We start from the raw sequence: 17,102 nt of genomic DNA, 5'->3' as shown, positions 1-17,102 counted from the left end.
TGGGGGCAAAAGACGTATCTGGCTTCAAGACTAAGCTTGATAAGTTTATGGAGGGTATGGTATGATGGCATAGCCTAATTTTGGCAATAAATTGATCTTTGATTATTAGCAGGTAAATATGCCCAATGGTCTGTGATGGGATGTTAGATGGGGTGGGATCTGAGTTACTACAGAGAATTCTTTCCTGGGTGCTGGCTAGTGAGTCTTGCCCACATGGTCAGGGTTTAACTGATCGCCACATTTGGGGTCGAGAAGGAATTTTCCTCCAGGGCAGATTGACAGAGGCCCTGGAGGTTTTTCGCCTTCCTCTGCAGCGTGGGGCACGGGTCACTTGTTGGAGGATTCTCTGCACCTTGAGGTCTTTAAACCACGATTTGAGGACTTCAATAACTCAGACATAGGTGAAGGGTTTGTTACAGGAGTGGGTGGGTGAGATTCTGTGGCCTACGTTGTGCAGGAGGTCAGACTAGATGATCATAATGGTCCTTTCTGACCTTAAAGTCTATGAGTCTACTATTGGCTTTGTGCAACCCCACACTAACTTGGTGGAAATTCCTATAGCTTTAAAATTCTAAGCCAGTTGATCAAGTGAGACATCTTGTGACACCCCTGCTGAGGAAACTCTCTGCTCCTGATGCTCAAATGGCTGGTTCCTTTCAATGTGGTAGTGGAGATATTACTTTAACACTTAAATTGCCAGGGAAAAGTAATGAGAAGTTATAAAACCCTTAGATGTATGGGGAGGAAGGTGAGCAAGTGGTCGTACACTGAGATATACCTTCAGCAAAAAACAGAATTGATTGCCCTGTATCAGCATTGCTCGCAAATTGCTTGCTTGACTTGCAGCAGGGAGGCTCAACTCTTGCTTCAAGGTCAAATGCTTTGAGGCTCTCACACCAGCCTCACACAATTTAATGGAAGAGCCAGAGAAGCAGATGCAGTTGGGCTGTTCTAAAAGGATCAGAAGAACAGGGGACGAAGCACTGCTGGAGTGGACAAAGATTTTGGGATATGAATTCTGTTGCGGGTCAGTGCCTTGCAGCTAACTGCCATGCATGTCATGAAATCAATAGTTCTAAAGAGTCAAGGAAGTGACATCAGAGATGACAGTAAGACATTCCCAAGAGGGTAGGAAGTAAGGCTGAGAAGGTTTGTACCAAGCCAGAGCAAGCACTAGTGCTCAGTGGATTGTAGTCCCAGGAGAGCTCTTCTGCTGAATGCAGTCAAGAAAGACTTGATTGGTGCAGCACTGGAAGCAGCCCAGCAGGTGGCCCCAACAGTTTTAACCCCCCAAAACCAGGATCAACGTGCAGATCTATGAATGCCAAAGCATTTCCACTATGCAGCATCCCTTCAGAGAAAAGATTTACATTCTTTAATGCTTGAGAGATGAGGCTGCTGGAATGCTGGGTTTATATGACAATAAATTTGAGGGACCTTTGATCATAGTGAGGAATGTGATTCTACAACACAAAAATACACACACACCTCCCATCTCTGTGGATCTTGGCGAATGCAGAAACATAGGGCTAGATTGTGGTTTTCAGCCATAGCCTGTGCTGGACAGCATGTGGAAGAGCCTGAGTGTATTGGGATCCCACACTGCAGAAGCAGTTCTGGCTCCACCACCTTCCAAAGAGATGCAGCAGCATGTTCTCCCCTCCCCACCCAATCAGCTCTGACCGATGGAGCAAACTCTTCTACACTTTTTTCAGGTAGCTGGTGCTCACAGGAGTGGAGTGCTAGCACTGTGCAGCGACCAAGTTCTCCCAGACAATTGTGACTGTGGATTGTGTTAGGGGGGCCTAAAGGCAGGCGAGGCGCCTCATGCTTTCACCCCTTCTTGATGCAAGATCGGTGCAATAGTGTCTTCCACATAAGGTATTTTAATAGTGTATGTGAAAATTCTACAGTAATTTAAAATCTAAAAAGGTGATAATTTTTTTTTTAAATGCCACCATCACTGCTACCGAGGAAACACATAAGCTATAGAAAGCTTAAAAAAATACATTCTTATTTACTGCATTCAAATCACCTTTCCCAAGTCAAAAAGTGTCATCTCTTAAAATCCTGATATTTACAGCCATTCCTGCAAGTCTAGAAGAAGCCCAACACGAAATAAACTCTTACATCTACTGAACAACTAGTAAACTGCATAAAGGAAGGTTATCTAGGTTGTACATGTGATCACACTATGGAATTTTAGCTCCAGTGTGCCCTCAGGTTCATACTTCAGGATTTTTTTCCACCAGAGACAGGGTATTTTTGTCAAACCCTGTCCAGATGAGCCTGCTAACAGTATTTGATCTGTGGTCTGACAAGTGCTGACTGCAAAGAGTGTGGCATACTTACATGTAAACTGGGATGATAGGTCAGTACACCGTTGTCACACAACGTAACGTATTTCTTCTTCCACTCTTTATTCAATGACTTGCCACTTCGCTTTAGCAGCACACCCTGTTAGAGAGGAGGAAAGGGAAAAAGGCAGAGAAAGGAATTAAACATGATCTTTTGCAAATGCATAGCCATTCAAAGGCAAAGGCAGCAGAGACTTATAACATATTAACTAACATTCTAGTACTGTGTTTCCCTACAAGCTTCTCCATCTCTTCATTTTGTTTCTCCCTTCTCTTTCTGCCAAAATATATCGAATGGCAGGTACCAGCAGCCCCAGTAGTAGTAGAGTAGTAGCTCTTCAACGTGGTTTTCAATAAAGCAGGTTAGCCCAACAAAATATGGTCTGTGTCAACATTTGCTCTGTCCACTAGGGCTATCACGAGAAGCTTTTGTACTGAATTATACCTCCCTTGGAATTTATATTTTAATGGAGGCGCTCAGTCAGATTTATAGCCATAACAATAAACTCTAAGTTGAGCAAAGATCAAACACCTAGTACACTTGTGGGCACTATAAAATAAATGATAAATAATAAATTTCTGTCTGAATAGATTTTCCATGCAATTATGGATTCTAGTGTTTTTAGAGTGTGGCTCCTGGATTCCTTTATGTCAACTGCTATTTGTAGATTCTTCTGCTGTATCTGAGCTCAGCCGCAGCATGGGCATGGAAAGGCAGCAGTTAGCATTTGATTGTTTCTGCTTGAACACTCATTCTACTAATTTGTGCAGCTTTCTCTCCCTTTCCTAAGCAGTGGCACTGCACAGAAATTCTTCCAGTTACTTATAATCCTAGCAAGGAGAAGCACTACTAGCGCAGGTGACAGCAGGAGAGACCCTTACAAGGAAATAAAGCTAAAGCAGGTTGTGGGGGGAGATCTTGAGAGTGCAATCTTGAGTAATCCAGAGGGGAACATTGGAAGAAGATGGATGGAAGGATAACCTGGGAGTCATGGAGTAAGAGAGAGAGAGGGAAGAGGCCAAGTTTTGTTTTTCCAGGGAGTAGAAGGGAAAATAAAAGCAGCCAAACAGGAAGTAATTTACCACAGCAGCAGGAAGAGATGATTGAACAATGAATTAAGATGTAAAACTACTGAAAATACACAAAAACATTGGAGAGGAAAGGAACCAAAATAAAAAGGAAACTCGACAAAAAAGGTCTGTAAGGAAGTCCAGATGCAGACAAAACTAAATTGGAATTTATGAAAAACTGGAACATAGGAAAAATACAGAAGGAAGGGCAAGAAAACAAAACCATGAGAAAAAACTAAATATTTTTATGTACTTGATCTTTTTTAATTACTACCAACCTAACTCATGAAACATATGGTGTCATTTCATGCTCACTAAGGAAGTGGTCTCACCCTGTGGACATTTCCCCCCAACATTACACTATACATTGACTGGTTAGGGCGTTGAGAGACAGGAAACCAAGTTCACAGATGGAGTGATTTCATTAGACAAACAATTTTTAATACATATAATTAATTTCAATTAATCACTTGGTTCTCCCATTCCAGTTATGCCCATGCTGAAATATAGTTTACATCTATATTGGTAATTGTAACACTCAAAAGGAAAAGGACCAAAACACTGAACTTATACTAAACATGTAAGTGGAACTTGCAACTTTCAATAACTAGCACTAACAACTAAAAGGTCTTTCATCATGAGTTTAAAAAAACCTGAAACACTATGAAGATAGCCACTTTAATAAGGCATTTGATCTAAACACCTCTCAGTTGAATTTTAGTGTTTTACAAGTCATGATTTATATTTTCAAAATTCATTATCACAGTTAGATTGGCTGGAACTTCTGGGGCATTTCAGTCTATCCTGAACTAAATAAAAAGCTAAGTACATTGAAATGCACTAAGTGAATTGCCACAGTAGGCTAATCACGGTATGCCAACCAATGCTTTAGGAACAGTTTTGTCTAGGAAATTCTGATTAAAAACACAATTATAAGGCATCTCTTAATGAATGCTGCACAGTATAATTTGGCTGAGGAACATTTCTAGATAAACTGCTCTTACTCAGGCAAATATCAAACTTCTATCTTCGTACCCAAGTACCATCTTGGGGACCCACAGCTAGGCCTGGTCATTTTGTACTGAGAAGTATCTGCAAATTCAATATATCCTGTGGTGTCACAGGTGCTCAACAGCATGGATCAGTTCAAACCAAAATCAGGTTCTTATGTTTAAATAAAATTAAATAATGAAGGAATAGCATTCGATATTAGTACATGGAAAATACAGCAGGAAATAGAAAGTAAAAGGTATAATATTGCCAACTACTATGATACTGTATTTAGTACTTTTTTTTAAAATGAATAAACCTAAAGCAAGCTGTAATGTATGCTTACTTTTTTAGTTCAACAGCTTGCTTTATAAAATTATGTCATTTCAGACTGAGTCCCAATAATACAGGGGGACAAGGGTCAGTCCTGTGCCAATGCACAATTACAACTGCTCCATTGCTTCAGAAAACCGTTTCCCTCCCCCAAACACTGACAGACATAATCCTCAACTAAATCCCCCATGCCACAATCCAGATGGATTCATAATACTCCTTTAGCAACCATGGAGATGGTTCCACAGGGGAGTCCAGGGTCCTAACTGCCCTTTACTGGAGACACTCCTTAAATAAAGGCAACAGTGACCTTTCAGAATCCACATCGGCTATGAAAGACACTGTACCCAAAAGCACACTTTAAATGACTGAAATTAGGCACAAATGTGTTGTAGTAACTTTCTGATAGTTTGCGGGTCAGGTGTCTCTTTGTGTTGTTGGATGCAACTTCCCAGTGCTGGAGACCTCAAACTTGTAAAAATGGAACAGGGTTCTGAAGGTTCTTTTCATGGTTCTGCAAGTTTGAGGTTTATATGCCAATTACTGTCGTCTCATGTAAGAGAAGTTGTTTTCTGCTATTAAAAATAAAAGCTTGCATCTGCCTTTGACTTCTATGTTTGTCTATAAGAGGTGATACGTCATTTCACCTTTCCAGTCTTTTATTCGGCATCTAACTAAAACTGAATTCCCCTAAATGTAAGATTGCACTGTTATCACTGTGCTATATAAATAAAAAATTACTTTCCAAAAGCTATTCCCCAACTGGTGCTGATATGTTTTTTCTTCATACTCTTTAATGGGAATTAAACTGTAAAGCATCACACTGGTAATTTTTTCCTTTCCACTTTCTTCAAATTTTCAGTAAGTGGAAATGCAGTTTACACATTTTTGACTGCCACTCAGCTACAGGTAAAACATTTTACTACTTTGGAGGTGCCTGTTCAAGGCAATTATAAGCTCAATGAAGTGTAAGGTTGCTAATTTTGGTTGGATGTATTCCTGGAGGTTTCATCACATGACAAACTTTAATTAAAGATTAATCTTTAATTCCTGGAGACTCCAGGACAGTCCTGGAGGGCTGGCAATCCTAAAAGTTCGATGATATTAAAATGTCTAAAATGCACTTGGTTCTTGCATAAAGGAGGTTTTGCTACTATCCATGTAAGAGTTAGGAAGTTCCATTTCATGGATCTGGGTGAAGTCATGACTCTGACAACCAAAATGCAAGTTACACAGCTTCATATTTTTTAAAAAACAGGATTCCACTCTATTTTTATGTATGGTAGCGTTCTATTGAACATTATGTACATCCAACCTCCCTTGTGATGTGTCATAAACATACAGGTAAGGGTAGCATAAAATCCCTCCTTTACCTGTAAGGGGTTAAGAAGCTCAAATAACCTGGTTGGCACCTGACCAAAGGGACCAATAAGGAAAGAAGATACTTTTAAATCTGGGGGTGGGAGGAGGGAGGTTATGTTGTGCTCTTTTTGTTTTTGTTCCCTCTGGAGAGAGAGAGAGAGAGACAGAGACAGAGACAGACACCCAGCAGGTAACCCAGCTTCTACTGAAATGCTACAGCTAAGATTACAGAAATTGTAAGTAACAGCAAGGAAATGCGTTAGAGTAACTTTTGTTTTAGCTTGTGAATTTTCCCTATGCTAAGAGGGAAGTTTATTCCTGTTTTTGTAACTTTGAAGTTGAGCCTAGAGGGGAATCCTCTGTGTTTTAAATCTTTTTATTACCCTGTAAAATTACCTTCCACCCTGATTTTACAGAGGTGCTTCTTTTACTTTTTTCTTTATAATAAAGTTCTTCTTTTAAGAACCTGATTGGTTTTTAGTGTCCTAAAAACCCAAGGGTCTGGTCTGTGCTCACTTTGTTAACCTACTGGTTGGTATATTATTCTCAAGCCTCCCCAGGAAAGGGGGTGATGGGGCCTGAGGGGATATTTTGGGGAAATAGGAACTCCAAGTGGTCCTTTTCCTGAATCTTTGTCTAAATCACTTGGTGGTGGCAGCAATACCATCCAAGGAAAGGATTTGTGCTCTGGGGAAGTTTTTAACCTAAGCTGGTGGAATATAAGCTTAGGGGGTCTTTCATGCGGGTCCCCACATCTGTACCTCAGAGTTCAGAGGGAACCCTAACATGATGTGTTTTTGTTGTTGTTTTAACTATTTGAGTTAACTGACTAAAGAAGTATTTATAGCTAGTGTCAGCCATTCACTCCATCAGTCCAAACATAAAATACTTCACAAGATATATTTGGCACTCAAAACACAGTAGAACAATTAATACTGCTTCATTTAAGGACAGAAAATGAACCTCCACCTCTACTCTGGATCAGAACATTCCCAAAGTCTGAGGTGGAACAGATCTGGGGTTCTAGTTCAGACTCATGCCTAGTACAGCGGTAATAACTTCAGAAGTAATTCATATCACCACATTATTTGCTGTATTCTCTTCATTAAGCATAGAGCGTCCAGGGTAAAATTACCCTCTGGCAAAGGCTAAATTGTAAAGATTTTAATAGTCAGTGTACACACAAAGTAAGTTAATTTCAACACAAGGTTATTAATATCCTCATGAAACACAGGATTCTCAACATTAAAAACACCAGTTGAAAATATGGAATTAAACATCACTTGTACGTAGCTGTAGTTAAGGGGACTTTGGTTTTACTGAAAGAAGGGCCTGCTCAATCTCCTGCCCCAACTTTTTCAGCCTGAGGGCCAGTGCTATGTACTATTTCTAAAAGATCAAGGGGCTGCAATCAATACTTTGGGCAAGATTCTCTTGTTTTTCCTGTTCTGATCTATTCACTTTGTTCAGGTGGTGCATAGGGAGTGGAAACAACCCATAATTCCCCAGTAAGGGATTGGCTCAGCAAATGCAGAGTCATCATAGGTGGCTCCTACACCTTCCTCCCTCAGTCCAGGGTGGAGAGATATGCAGGGGGCCAGGCGGGAGAGTGGCTGGAACACTGCTGATATACTTCCTTTGGAGATCAAAGTCAGGCAGCACAAGCTAAAGCAATTCCAAGGTTTCTTTAAAATCAACTCCCACCTTTTCATGTTCTCTCTCTCTCTCTCTCTCTCTCTCTCTGTGTGTGTGTGTGTGTGTGTATCATCTATCTCCCCTTACTATATGTTCCATTCTATGCATCCGATGAAGTGGGCTGTAGCCCACGAAAGCTTGTGCTCAAGTAAATTTGTTAGTCTCTAAGGTGCCACAAGTACTCCTGTTCTTTTTGCGGATACAGACTAACATGGCTGCTACTCTGAAACCTTTAAAATCATGCTATATGAGAATCAGGGAACTGTTTTTCAGCTTCTCCTCCTTCTCTCCTCACCTAGGCTATCCCAGGTGGCTGAGAAGGGGAAGTCATCTTTTGCTAGCCATTCCCTTAGTTTCAGGCAGATCCTGTTTAGTTCCTGTGCTCTCCTGGGGCTCTCACAGCCAGGAGGGAAGCAGGCAATGGTGCAGCTAGAGCTTATTCTCTCCCCCTCTCCAGGCATACGTCCGTGGGGAAGGTACTCAGCTGCAGAAGGGAAGGGACACAGTAACTGCTCAGAATGCTCCTGAGGGTACGACTACTTCAGGATGAAAACTCACGGCTGGCCCAGCTCAGCTGACTCAAGCTGGCGGGGCTTAAACTCCACGGTTGAAAAATTGCCATGTAGATGTTTGGGCTTGGCCTGAAGCCCGAGCTCTGGGACTCTGCGAGGCTGGAGGGTCTCAGAGCTTGGGCTCCAGCCTGAGCCTGAACATCTACTCAGCAATGTTTAGCCCAAAACCTGCGAGCCCGAATCAGCTGACACAGGCCAGCTATGGGTTTTTTATCCCCATGTAGACATACCCTGAGACTGCAGGATCCCCTAACTCCTCCCCGTGGTGCCAAAGCTGATTCAGACCCTTCTGGTTAAAAGTGACAGGGTGACGCTCAGGAAGCACATTTTCTATTCTTTAATACATACATACATAAAATACACAGTTTCTTAACACAGTTGTCCTCAAGGGCCACAATTAGAATCTGGAGAGCCACAGATTGGACACCACTGTTGTAGCCCCTGTGCAAGTGCATGTTAGGCAGTAGACAGTGGAAGGAAGAGAGAGATTACATTACAGCCCCTCTGCATCATCTCCTCTAATGCAGTGTTTCTCAACGGCCGGTCCATGGCCTGGCGCCAGTCCCTGAGATCTCCCTGACCTCATTTTCCACATCAGAGCAAGACATAAAAATTTTATTTTCATTTCTTCCATACTCCTCAGATGCATAACAGAATTGGTTCCCCCTTGCAGAGAGGCAAAAAGGGGACTGGATGAATCACTTCAATTCGCTCTTTACTCTGAAATGTATAGAAACATCAGGCAGGAAAACAATGGGAAAAAATGGAAGGGAGGTTTTTAATTGTTGAATACAGGGGACATCAGCCCAGGAAATCAGAGACTATAAAGGGCAGGTAGGAAAGTGTATACAAACCTACTTCCTGCTCCACTAAGTTAAAAGCACTGTTCAAAATTAACATCTTGACCAAAAAGCAATTATATGCAGTCACCATTTTAACACAATGTTTAATTGAGCAAAAATGTAAACATATCTATTTTTCTAATGTAAGAGAGCCACTCTGTCTGTGACAACCCTGCAGAATGGTCTTGAGAAATGTGCTGAGCCTAGGAGTTAAGAATAGCTAAAAAACACCATAAACTGGATTTAAAATATAGATACACTACACAAAGCAAGAAATAGACTTTGTTTTTAAAAAGTCCTTCAGCTCACTCCACTTTCAAGTGGTGCTTACCACTAAGATCTACTAGTGTACATGCAGTACATTATAAAGTCATGTTTTATCCTCAGGCCATTCAACTAAGGGACATACCCGATCTAAGTAAATAATAATTTCTAGCCCTCAAATCTCTCCAAGATATCACTTTTTGTTTATTAAAAAAGTCTGTTCCAAAAACTCTCATTGACCAGATAGTATCATTTCATCTGACAATTGATCCATGCACATACTTCAGTTTTGTACTTTCCTCTATCTCGACAATTTTAGCAGTACAATTAAGGCATGGATGACCCAAGCCTCAATACTTTCAGATTTTAACACCTACAATTTGCTCACCAACTATGAAAAGAATTTAACACTTCAAATTAAATTTTATCACCTTCCCCAAAAACTGTGGTGGATTTAATAGTGGGATACTTCGTATTTACAGTATTTAATACCAGATCATGTTTTGTGTGGTTTTAATGAGCTACAAGAAAAATGCTTTGATTTGAGTGCACACACTTCATTGCTTAGTTTTTGCTCAAGGAACTTTCTCATCATGCAAAAAACAGAGGAACTGTCTGTCTGTATTGCAATCTCTTTATTAGTAATGTGTATTCTGCATCTAGTCCCAGGAGGTCATTGCAAGCCAAAAGCAATGTTAAGTGTACAAGCTTTAAATAACTTACAAAGTTAATGTAATGAATGTAAGTGTTATCTGAAATCTATCACTCAGTGGCTTGCTGTAGCCCCAAGCTATGATAAAACACTGCTCATAAATTTATATTAAAACTCTGTTCAATAGCAATTATTTACCAACAAAGATTTATTGATTGCATTTGCTGTTAGAGATCGGGGCCCTAACTGTGCCAATCAGTTGGTGGTGTTGAGCTTCAAGGCACCAAGAGATGCTACAGACAACTGTCAGGTTTGGCATCCTGATCATTATGGCAATACGAGGAACAGTTAATGACAAGACTCCCGTGTGGGATCGATTGCACATAAGGTGGTGGGCTGAAACTCTAGGGACTAGTATGTATTCTAAAAGCCAGCTCAGTTTGAATATCTAGTTAACAATTAAATCTAGAAATTACGAATCCTTTGCCTTGGGCAACAATCCTTACCTGCTTAAGCAGCTTTAAATGAAAGTGAATGAAGAAACCACCATGAATTAGTTTAAGGTTAATGTGTGTTCTGGGTTCTACATAGTGGGGCTGTATGTACTATACACAAGGCTGTGTAAATAACTCTCCATTTCCTACATTTTTTCATTCTTACACAATAAAACCATCTAAACAATTTTTTGTTGAAAAAGCTACGGATGTTTAATATTGCCTTTGTGTCCCTATTTTACAGGAACTTATAAACTGTTGCTTTTGGTTATGGAGGCAGGCAGAGGAGAGTTATGGGACTCCGTGAGGCTTACAGATGCCAAAATTAATACATGAGCAAAAATACACCTCAATTTTTTGTTACTCCTTAAAACAAAGGTTCTAGTCTTACTACACTTTTCAACTGATCTTTGATGCACTGCTTTTTTTTTTTTTTTTTTTTTTTTTTAAATGAAGAGGACTTTCAGAAAGATTTGATTTTTCTTACAACGGTGAGCTAAAATCAAGGAGTGAAATCCTGGCCGGACTGAAGTCAGTGGCAAAGCTCCCATTGACTTCAGTGGAGCCAGAATTTCACCCAAGGTGTCCATCTTGAGAAGAAAATATTTGTATATATTTGTTTCTATTCTCCTTCTGTTGTTTTGACAGACTGAAACATGTCATCTTTCACTTAATCATAAATTGCATAAATCCTTAATTTCCCACAGAGCTCTCCAGTTCGTCAGTAGCTATTGTAATTAGCAGCTAACAGTGCTAAGTATTTCCCATGGCCATGTAATCTGCATACTATTTACAAGGAAAACCACACTTTTTTTTAAAAAAAAGTCCTGAGTCAATTTTCACAGACAAGTTCACAAACATCTGTTGTATGTGAATTTTGGTCAATAAAGCATCCGCTTCCTTCCAAATCCATTAGTGTTGTAAATAATCTGACAAACCCTGCAGTTCCCACAATAGATCACATAAGATGGCCTGTGAAGTCTTGTGATCTCTTATATTAACTGTACTGCAACTGTCTGTTTTGTCCAATTCAGCAAGAGAAAATGTCTTAACCTGTAATTCTTGCTCTCAGAAATGCTAATGATAATAGTTCTCCAATTCTCCCCATGCTTCCAGCGTGTGACTGGTGACAACTACAGTTCTATAAATACTAAACCATCTCACCAGCAAGCAGCATGCGCATGTGTGCCTGCTAAGGTGATGGTAGTGGCCCCTGCTACCTCTAAGCATCAGTTCATCTGAGGAAAAAGGTGAAAAAATGTTCAAAATGTATTCCTAACTTTGAGGGTAAAGAAAAGTGTGTGTGTGGACATCTATCATTGCAACATACCTGCTATGTACAACTACAGGTAAGAGTCTTTCTATTCTACAGAATTTAAGTATAATGAAATCTCTGTTCCTAGAAACTGACTGTAGTATTAGTCTGCATCTTGGAGCACTATCCAGGAAGCAAAAGAAGTTAACACAGCAGGGAAACAGTAAAAAAAAAAAAAAACAAGCTTCAAAGTAACAGAATGGTGTCATCGCCAGTGCCAACATAATTAATAAAAAACAGAGCGGTAAGATAACAAAGAAAAATGACCTATAGCACAATCCTTGGCTAAATAAATATACCTAGAGAATGGGAAAGTTGGGGCATTCGTAACTCAGAAGTTCCATAACACTGCTAACATACACTTAGTTGTACTGCTGCAGCTGTGGAGCTGTAAGGTCTCCTCTGTAGCCGCTCTATGCCAGAGGGAGAGAAAGCTCTCCAGACGGCATAATTAAACCACCCCCAACATAGTGCTGTCCACAGTGGCACTTTTGTTGGTAAAGCTTTTGTCGGTCAGGGGTGTGGTTTTTTGCCAGGAATCAATGTTTCCACTGAAAATACCCAAATAAATAAATAAATAAATAAATAAATAAAAATAAAAATTAATGGAGATATCCCATCTCCTAGAACTGGAAGGGACCTTGAAAGGTCATCAAGTCCAGCCCCCTGCTTTCTCTAGCAGGACCAAGTACTGATTTTGCCCCAGATCCCTAAGTAGCCGCCTGAAGGATTGAACTCACAACCCTTGGTTTAGCAGGCCAATGCTCAAACCACTGAGCTATCCCTCCTAAGCTCGGAGAAACAACATGGTTCACTGGAAGTTTGATCAAATTTGAAAAAACAACATTAAGCTCCAAAGGATTCATAATAGTGTTTTTTTTTAAATGCATTAAGACCCCAGAGACTGTGATGATTAGGGGTCTGAACAGGAGCTGGTCTACCTACACCATGTCATGAAAAGATCACCCCTAGGAATGAAGTATGGAGTTCACACCATGTTAATACCCTACCTCACAAGACATCCCATTTAAAAAGTGATAGATCCTTGGTTCCAGCCAAGGGCAAGCTACACTCAAGTACAGGACTCAAGGAGGGCAGCAGATACACCATCTTTCCATCACTTCTGATCCCAGGATTGGCTCCTGGAGTAACTTAGAGCAGCTGCCACCAGTTGGTAATGGGTCAATAGTGGGCCATCAAGCAGCATGGGATTGTGTGATCATCAGGTCCCACAGCCACATCACCTCTTGCTCCCAGATGTTCCTTCCATTAGCAGGACCACAACAAATAAGTAGGAGCTGGCTATGCCATTCTATGCTACCCAAGGATTCCCTAATGAAAGGACAGTGACTGAGGATTAAGATCTGACCTAAACCCTGGCCAATAATGAGTAACAAGGTTCATGGAACATTCTTCTCTTGGGGAGGACCTTTGCTACCAGAAAGGATGGTGAAAAAGTGTATGAGAGTGTATCTACCACCATGGGCTACGTATGTTTTGTGCATGTGAACTCAGAAAAATGATATCTTTCTGTTCAGATATATGCCAAACAGATCAATCTTAGGTGTTTTCCACATGAGAAAGATTTGCTACCTATCCCTTCCAATATTGGTAGCACATATGAGGACCTGTTACTGACCAGGTGAGCACAGCTGTGACCGTGTTTTCTTTTCCTGCCATGTCAGTAACAAGCAGCAACATTTTGTGAGACACTGCCCAGTTCCACCTCTGCAGGGCTTTCTGTCACAGGAAGAAAGTCTTTTGCTACTTGTTAGTGGATAAGATAGCCTTATTGTCCACTTGAATTACAGCCATCTTTTTGGATAACAGGCCTCTGACAGACTGAAGTGTACATAGCTGCTGCCCCCACCCCTCTGAAGAAACCAAGTCCCTTGAAAGCCAAACCACTGTGACTGAGCTCCCTATCCCAGGGTGGATGCATCCGTAGTTATAGTTCAGAGCAGAATAAATTCGGAAGCCTCATTAGATTGTAAGTAGCCTCTGGATTTTGACCAGGCCACTGCATCTAACAGGGAGTCTGTCACCCAGATCCAGTGTAAGATTATGTGTTGCTCCCCAAACAGAGAATAGAGCAAGAAGGTGGATGCATCAGCAGGTGGATGCACATTGTCTTTATGTGCATGGAAGCACACATCAGGTCCAAAAAGCATAGGGAGTAGCCTTTCTCTAGCAGAGGTAGAATTTCTCCCATACATATCATTTTGAACTTAATTCTAGTTACCACTAGTTGAAAGCTGTGAGATCTAGGCCTGAAATTCTGATGATCAGGAATTACCAAGAGTACAAATATTTTCCTCGTTTGGTGACATGGGATGAAGGACACTACACGCCAAGCAAGACTGGCTTTTTCTGCAGAATGTCTACCTAATATTGCTGTATTTCAGAGACTTTTCAAGACACCTGTGCCTGAGTTGATTCGGTTAATCCAAGATAGATATCTTACAATCTCCTTTCCATAGGGAGATCACACAGGGCTGATAGATGCAGGCTACAGCTTGGAGTTTCAAGCCCTTGAAGCATAATGTAAGTACTGAGCACCCTTGAAACTGAACCTAGAAGTTTGAATTCTCTCATGGTGATGCCGTCTTGTCTCATCTACAAAAGGAAATGGTGTAAGGTTCGCTTACTGACCTTCATGTTGAACACAGACAATTCTCAATATAAGAATCTCTGCCTACTGGAATCCTGGTACTTGAAATCATGCTGAATTGTGGGACTTGCTAGTTTTACCTCTAGTCATAGTCATCTCTACTAAACTATAGGAGGGAGAGTGACAAAAAATCATTGTATGGGGAACCAAAAGAGGTGGGTTGGTATCAGATGTGCAACAATATCCTCTTCAGCTGGCTGAGAGGATGCTTCCTTATTTTTAAGGCAAAAAGGCTTCTATGCAACAGCAGATTAAGGCAACTCCTCTACTGTCGGCAGTGAAATAGGAACTGATGGCTAAAGGCAGTAGGTACTGCTGTAACTCCACTATAGGTGCACACAATGCTCTGGTGAGGTGATAGTAACAGTTTTATAACCCTAAAACTATAGGAATTACCACCAGCCACATGCTGGTAGTACAGTGGGCAATGCACGGTATAATAATAATGACTGTACCTTCTGAAGGAAGTGGAAATACTATAATTTTTGTGAGAGCTCTTAATCACTCCTGTGATGACAGCATTATGATAAATGAGTACCCATCTAGTACACTATCCTTGCTCATCATTACTTTTACTATTGAAGGCTTTGTATCAATAGCATATTATATTCTGATGCAGTTATTACCTGTGATTTCTGTTTTAGTTACATTCATTTTTAAATTTTACTCGTTTTTAAAAAGGAACCATGCATCCCTTGATATGAATAGCCATTAACTAGTCTAGTCCAGGCATGTCACCAAGCAAGTCAACATTTTTATTCTGCCTTACTGTATACAGAGCTCTGTTGTCTTTCACCGTTTATTCCCATTTATCCTGCATTGTAGAAATCACAGCCTTTAATAATCAAAAGTTGATTAACCCTTTGGCATTGGAAGTTGTGGTTTCCTTGAGACCACTGTGAGTGCTCATGCAAAATGCAGTGCAATACAAATCATTAACTTAGTGTTGGGGAAACCAGAGGGCTGATACCAAGGGATCTAAGTCAGAAGTACAGAAGCCAGCAGCTATCAGCGCTGTTTGAACAATACTTCTTGCTGTGGCCACTGTATCATGCACGGTCTTCGAACTATATTGGACAAATGATGTTGCCCCAGTACAAACAAAACATCAATGAAACAGTTGTAAACTAAACAAACATTGCGAACTGACAGCATACACAAATATTACAATGTTACATACTGAATATAGGAATGGCCCTACCATGACATAACAGCTGCAAAGTAAGCTGTGCAGTCAAGACAACAGATCAATTTTTCTTCAAGAGATAAAGGCAATAAGGAAAAAATCAGAAGTGACCATTATGCAGACACCTCAACAGCAAGGTGGGCACTACAGCTACTGTAACTCCATTCCCTGCTCCATGAAATTCTCTTTATTGTATTTGTATAAAGAGAGGTATATAGGGAAGGGAGTAGGTTGATGGAAGGAAGCCCTGTCAGGCTCAAAAACATATTTTAACTTTCCATCCTGATCTAAAGTGTTTCCATAGAAACATTAGGAAGATCACTTAACAGAGACTTTTGGTGGGGGGGGTAGACATGTTTGGTACCATACCCCTCCCCCGGACAGCCTATTATTTCACAAATGGATACTTTTTGCTGCTTGGTCTGTGCAAGCTTCGATGAAGGGGGGGGGGGGGGGGAAGAAAAAGAATACTGGATCTTTAACCAGTTCCCTTGTGGCCCCCTCCTTTTTCTGTTGGTAATATTTCTGTCATTCTGCCAGGGTGTATGGTACAAAGGGTTACACTTTAATTGAGCTGTCAGCATCTCCAACAATCCTATAAAACTCCGATTATGCACGGCAGGGTTAGTGACACACTTGTTATTGTGGATGCCCTATTTGCTAAACCCAAACCCTCCCCTCACAGGTCACATAACCCAAGCGACCTTCCTGTCATTAGCCGCGTCTATTCCTACCTCACTGCTGTGAAAATCACACAAGCGAAGGCTTCAAAGCCCTTGCCAGGACTGAATTCGACCAGGAGCTAATCACCCACAAATCCAGCTCAAATGGCAATAATTGGCTAAACTGCTCACCTCTCCAGAGCTCAGCAGTAATTTGGGATAATAAAGAAAAGAATTATTCAGCTAACTGCCCTGAAATGTATGCTTTGTGACCGACACACTTCACATTTTAATAATGATGGACACAAAATCCAATTTAATACAGCATCTACTGAATAACAAAACCAGGAACATTGATGGAGAAAAGGAAGATTTTTTAAAAATTGTGGCCCATATTATTGTGAAGAAAGGGTTCACACTTCATGTTGTGAAGTTTTGGGACCAAAAAGGTCTCCATGAGCAACCTTCAGAAACTCTGAACTATGAGGAGATTTTTTTAAATAAAAGAAGTGTTCCATGTTAAAAAATCATTTAATTGAGCCGCTGTATATTTGGCCCTTAATTCTTTGCAAGAGGATAGGGAGAAAGGGTGTGTGTGTGTGTGTGTGTGTGTGTGTGTGTGTGTGTGTGTGTGTG

At 40.8% G+C, this 17,102-nt stretch overlaps 1 protein-coding gene across 2 annotated transcripts in view; it reads right to left on the bottom strand.

The window, feature by feature from the left end:
• Positions 1 to 17,102, bottom strand: part of LOC113406986 (arf-GAP with GTPase, ANK repeat and PH domain-containing protein 1) — a 636,559-nt gene that overhangs the window by 213,696 nt on the left and 405,761 nt on the right. For both annotated transcript variants that reach the window (XM_026653995.2, XM_026653996.2), the window contains one exon: positions 2,353 to 2,457. In XM_026653995.2, the coding sequence (XP_026509780.1) occupies positions 2,353 to 2,457 (105 nt within the window). The remainder of the gene's footprint in view (positions 1 to 2,352; positions 2,458 to 17,102) is intronic.

This window comes from Terrapene carolina, unplaced genomic scaffold (assembly GCF_002925995.2).
Source record: "Terrapene carolina triunguis isolate 2854851 unplaced genomic scaffold, T_m_triunguis-2.0 Scaffold175, whole genome shotgun sequence".
NCBI lineage: Eukaryota > Metazoa > Chordata > Testudines > Emydidae > Terrapene > Terrapene triunguis.
The sequence above is the reverse complement of the archived record's forward strand: the minus strand, read 5'-3'. Positions and strand labels throughout refer to the sequence as shown.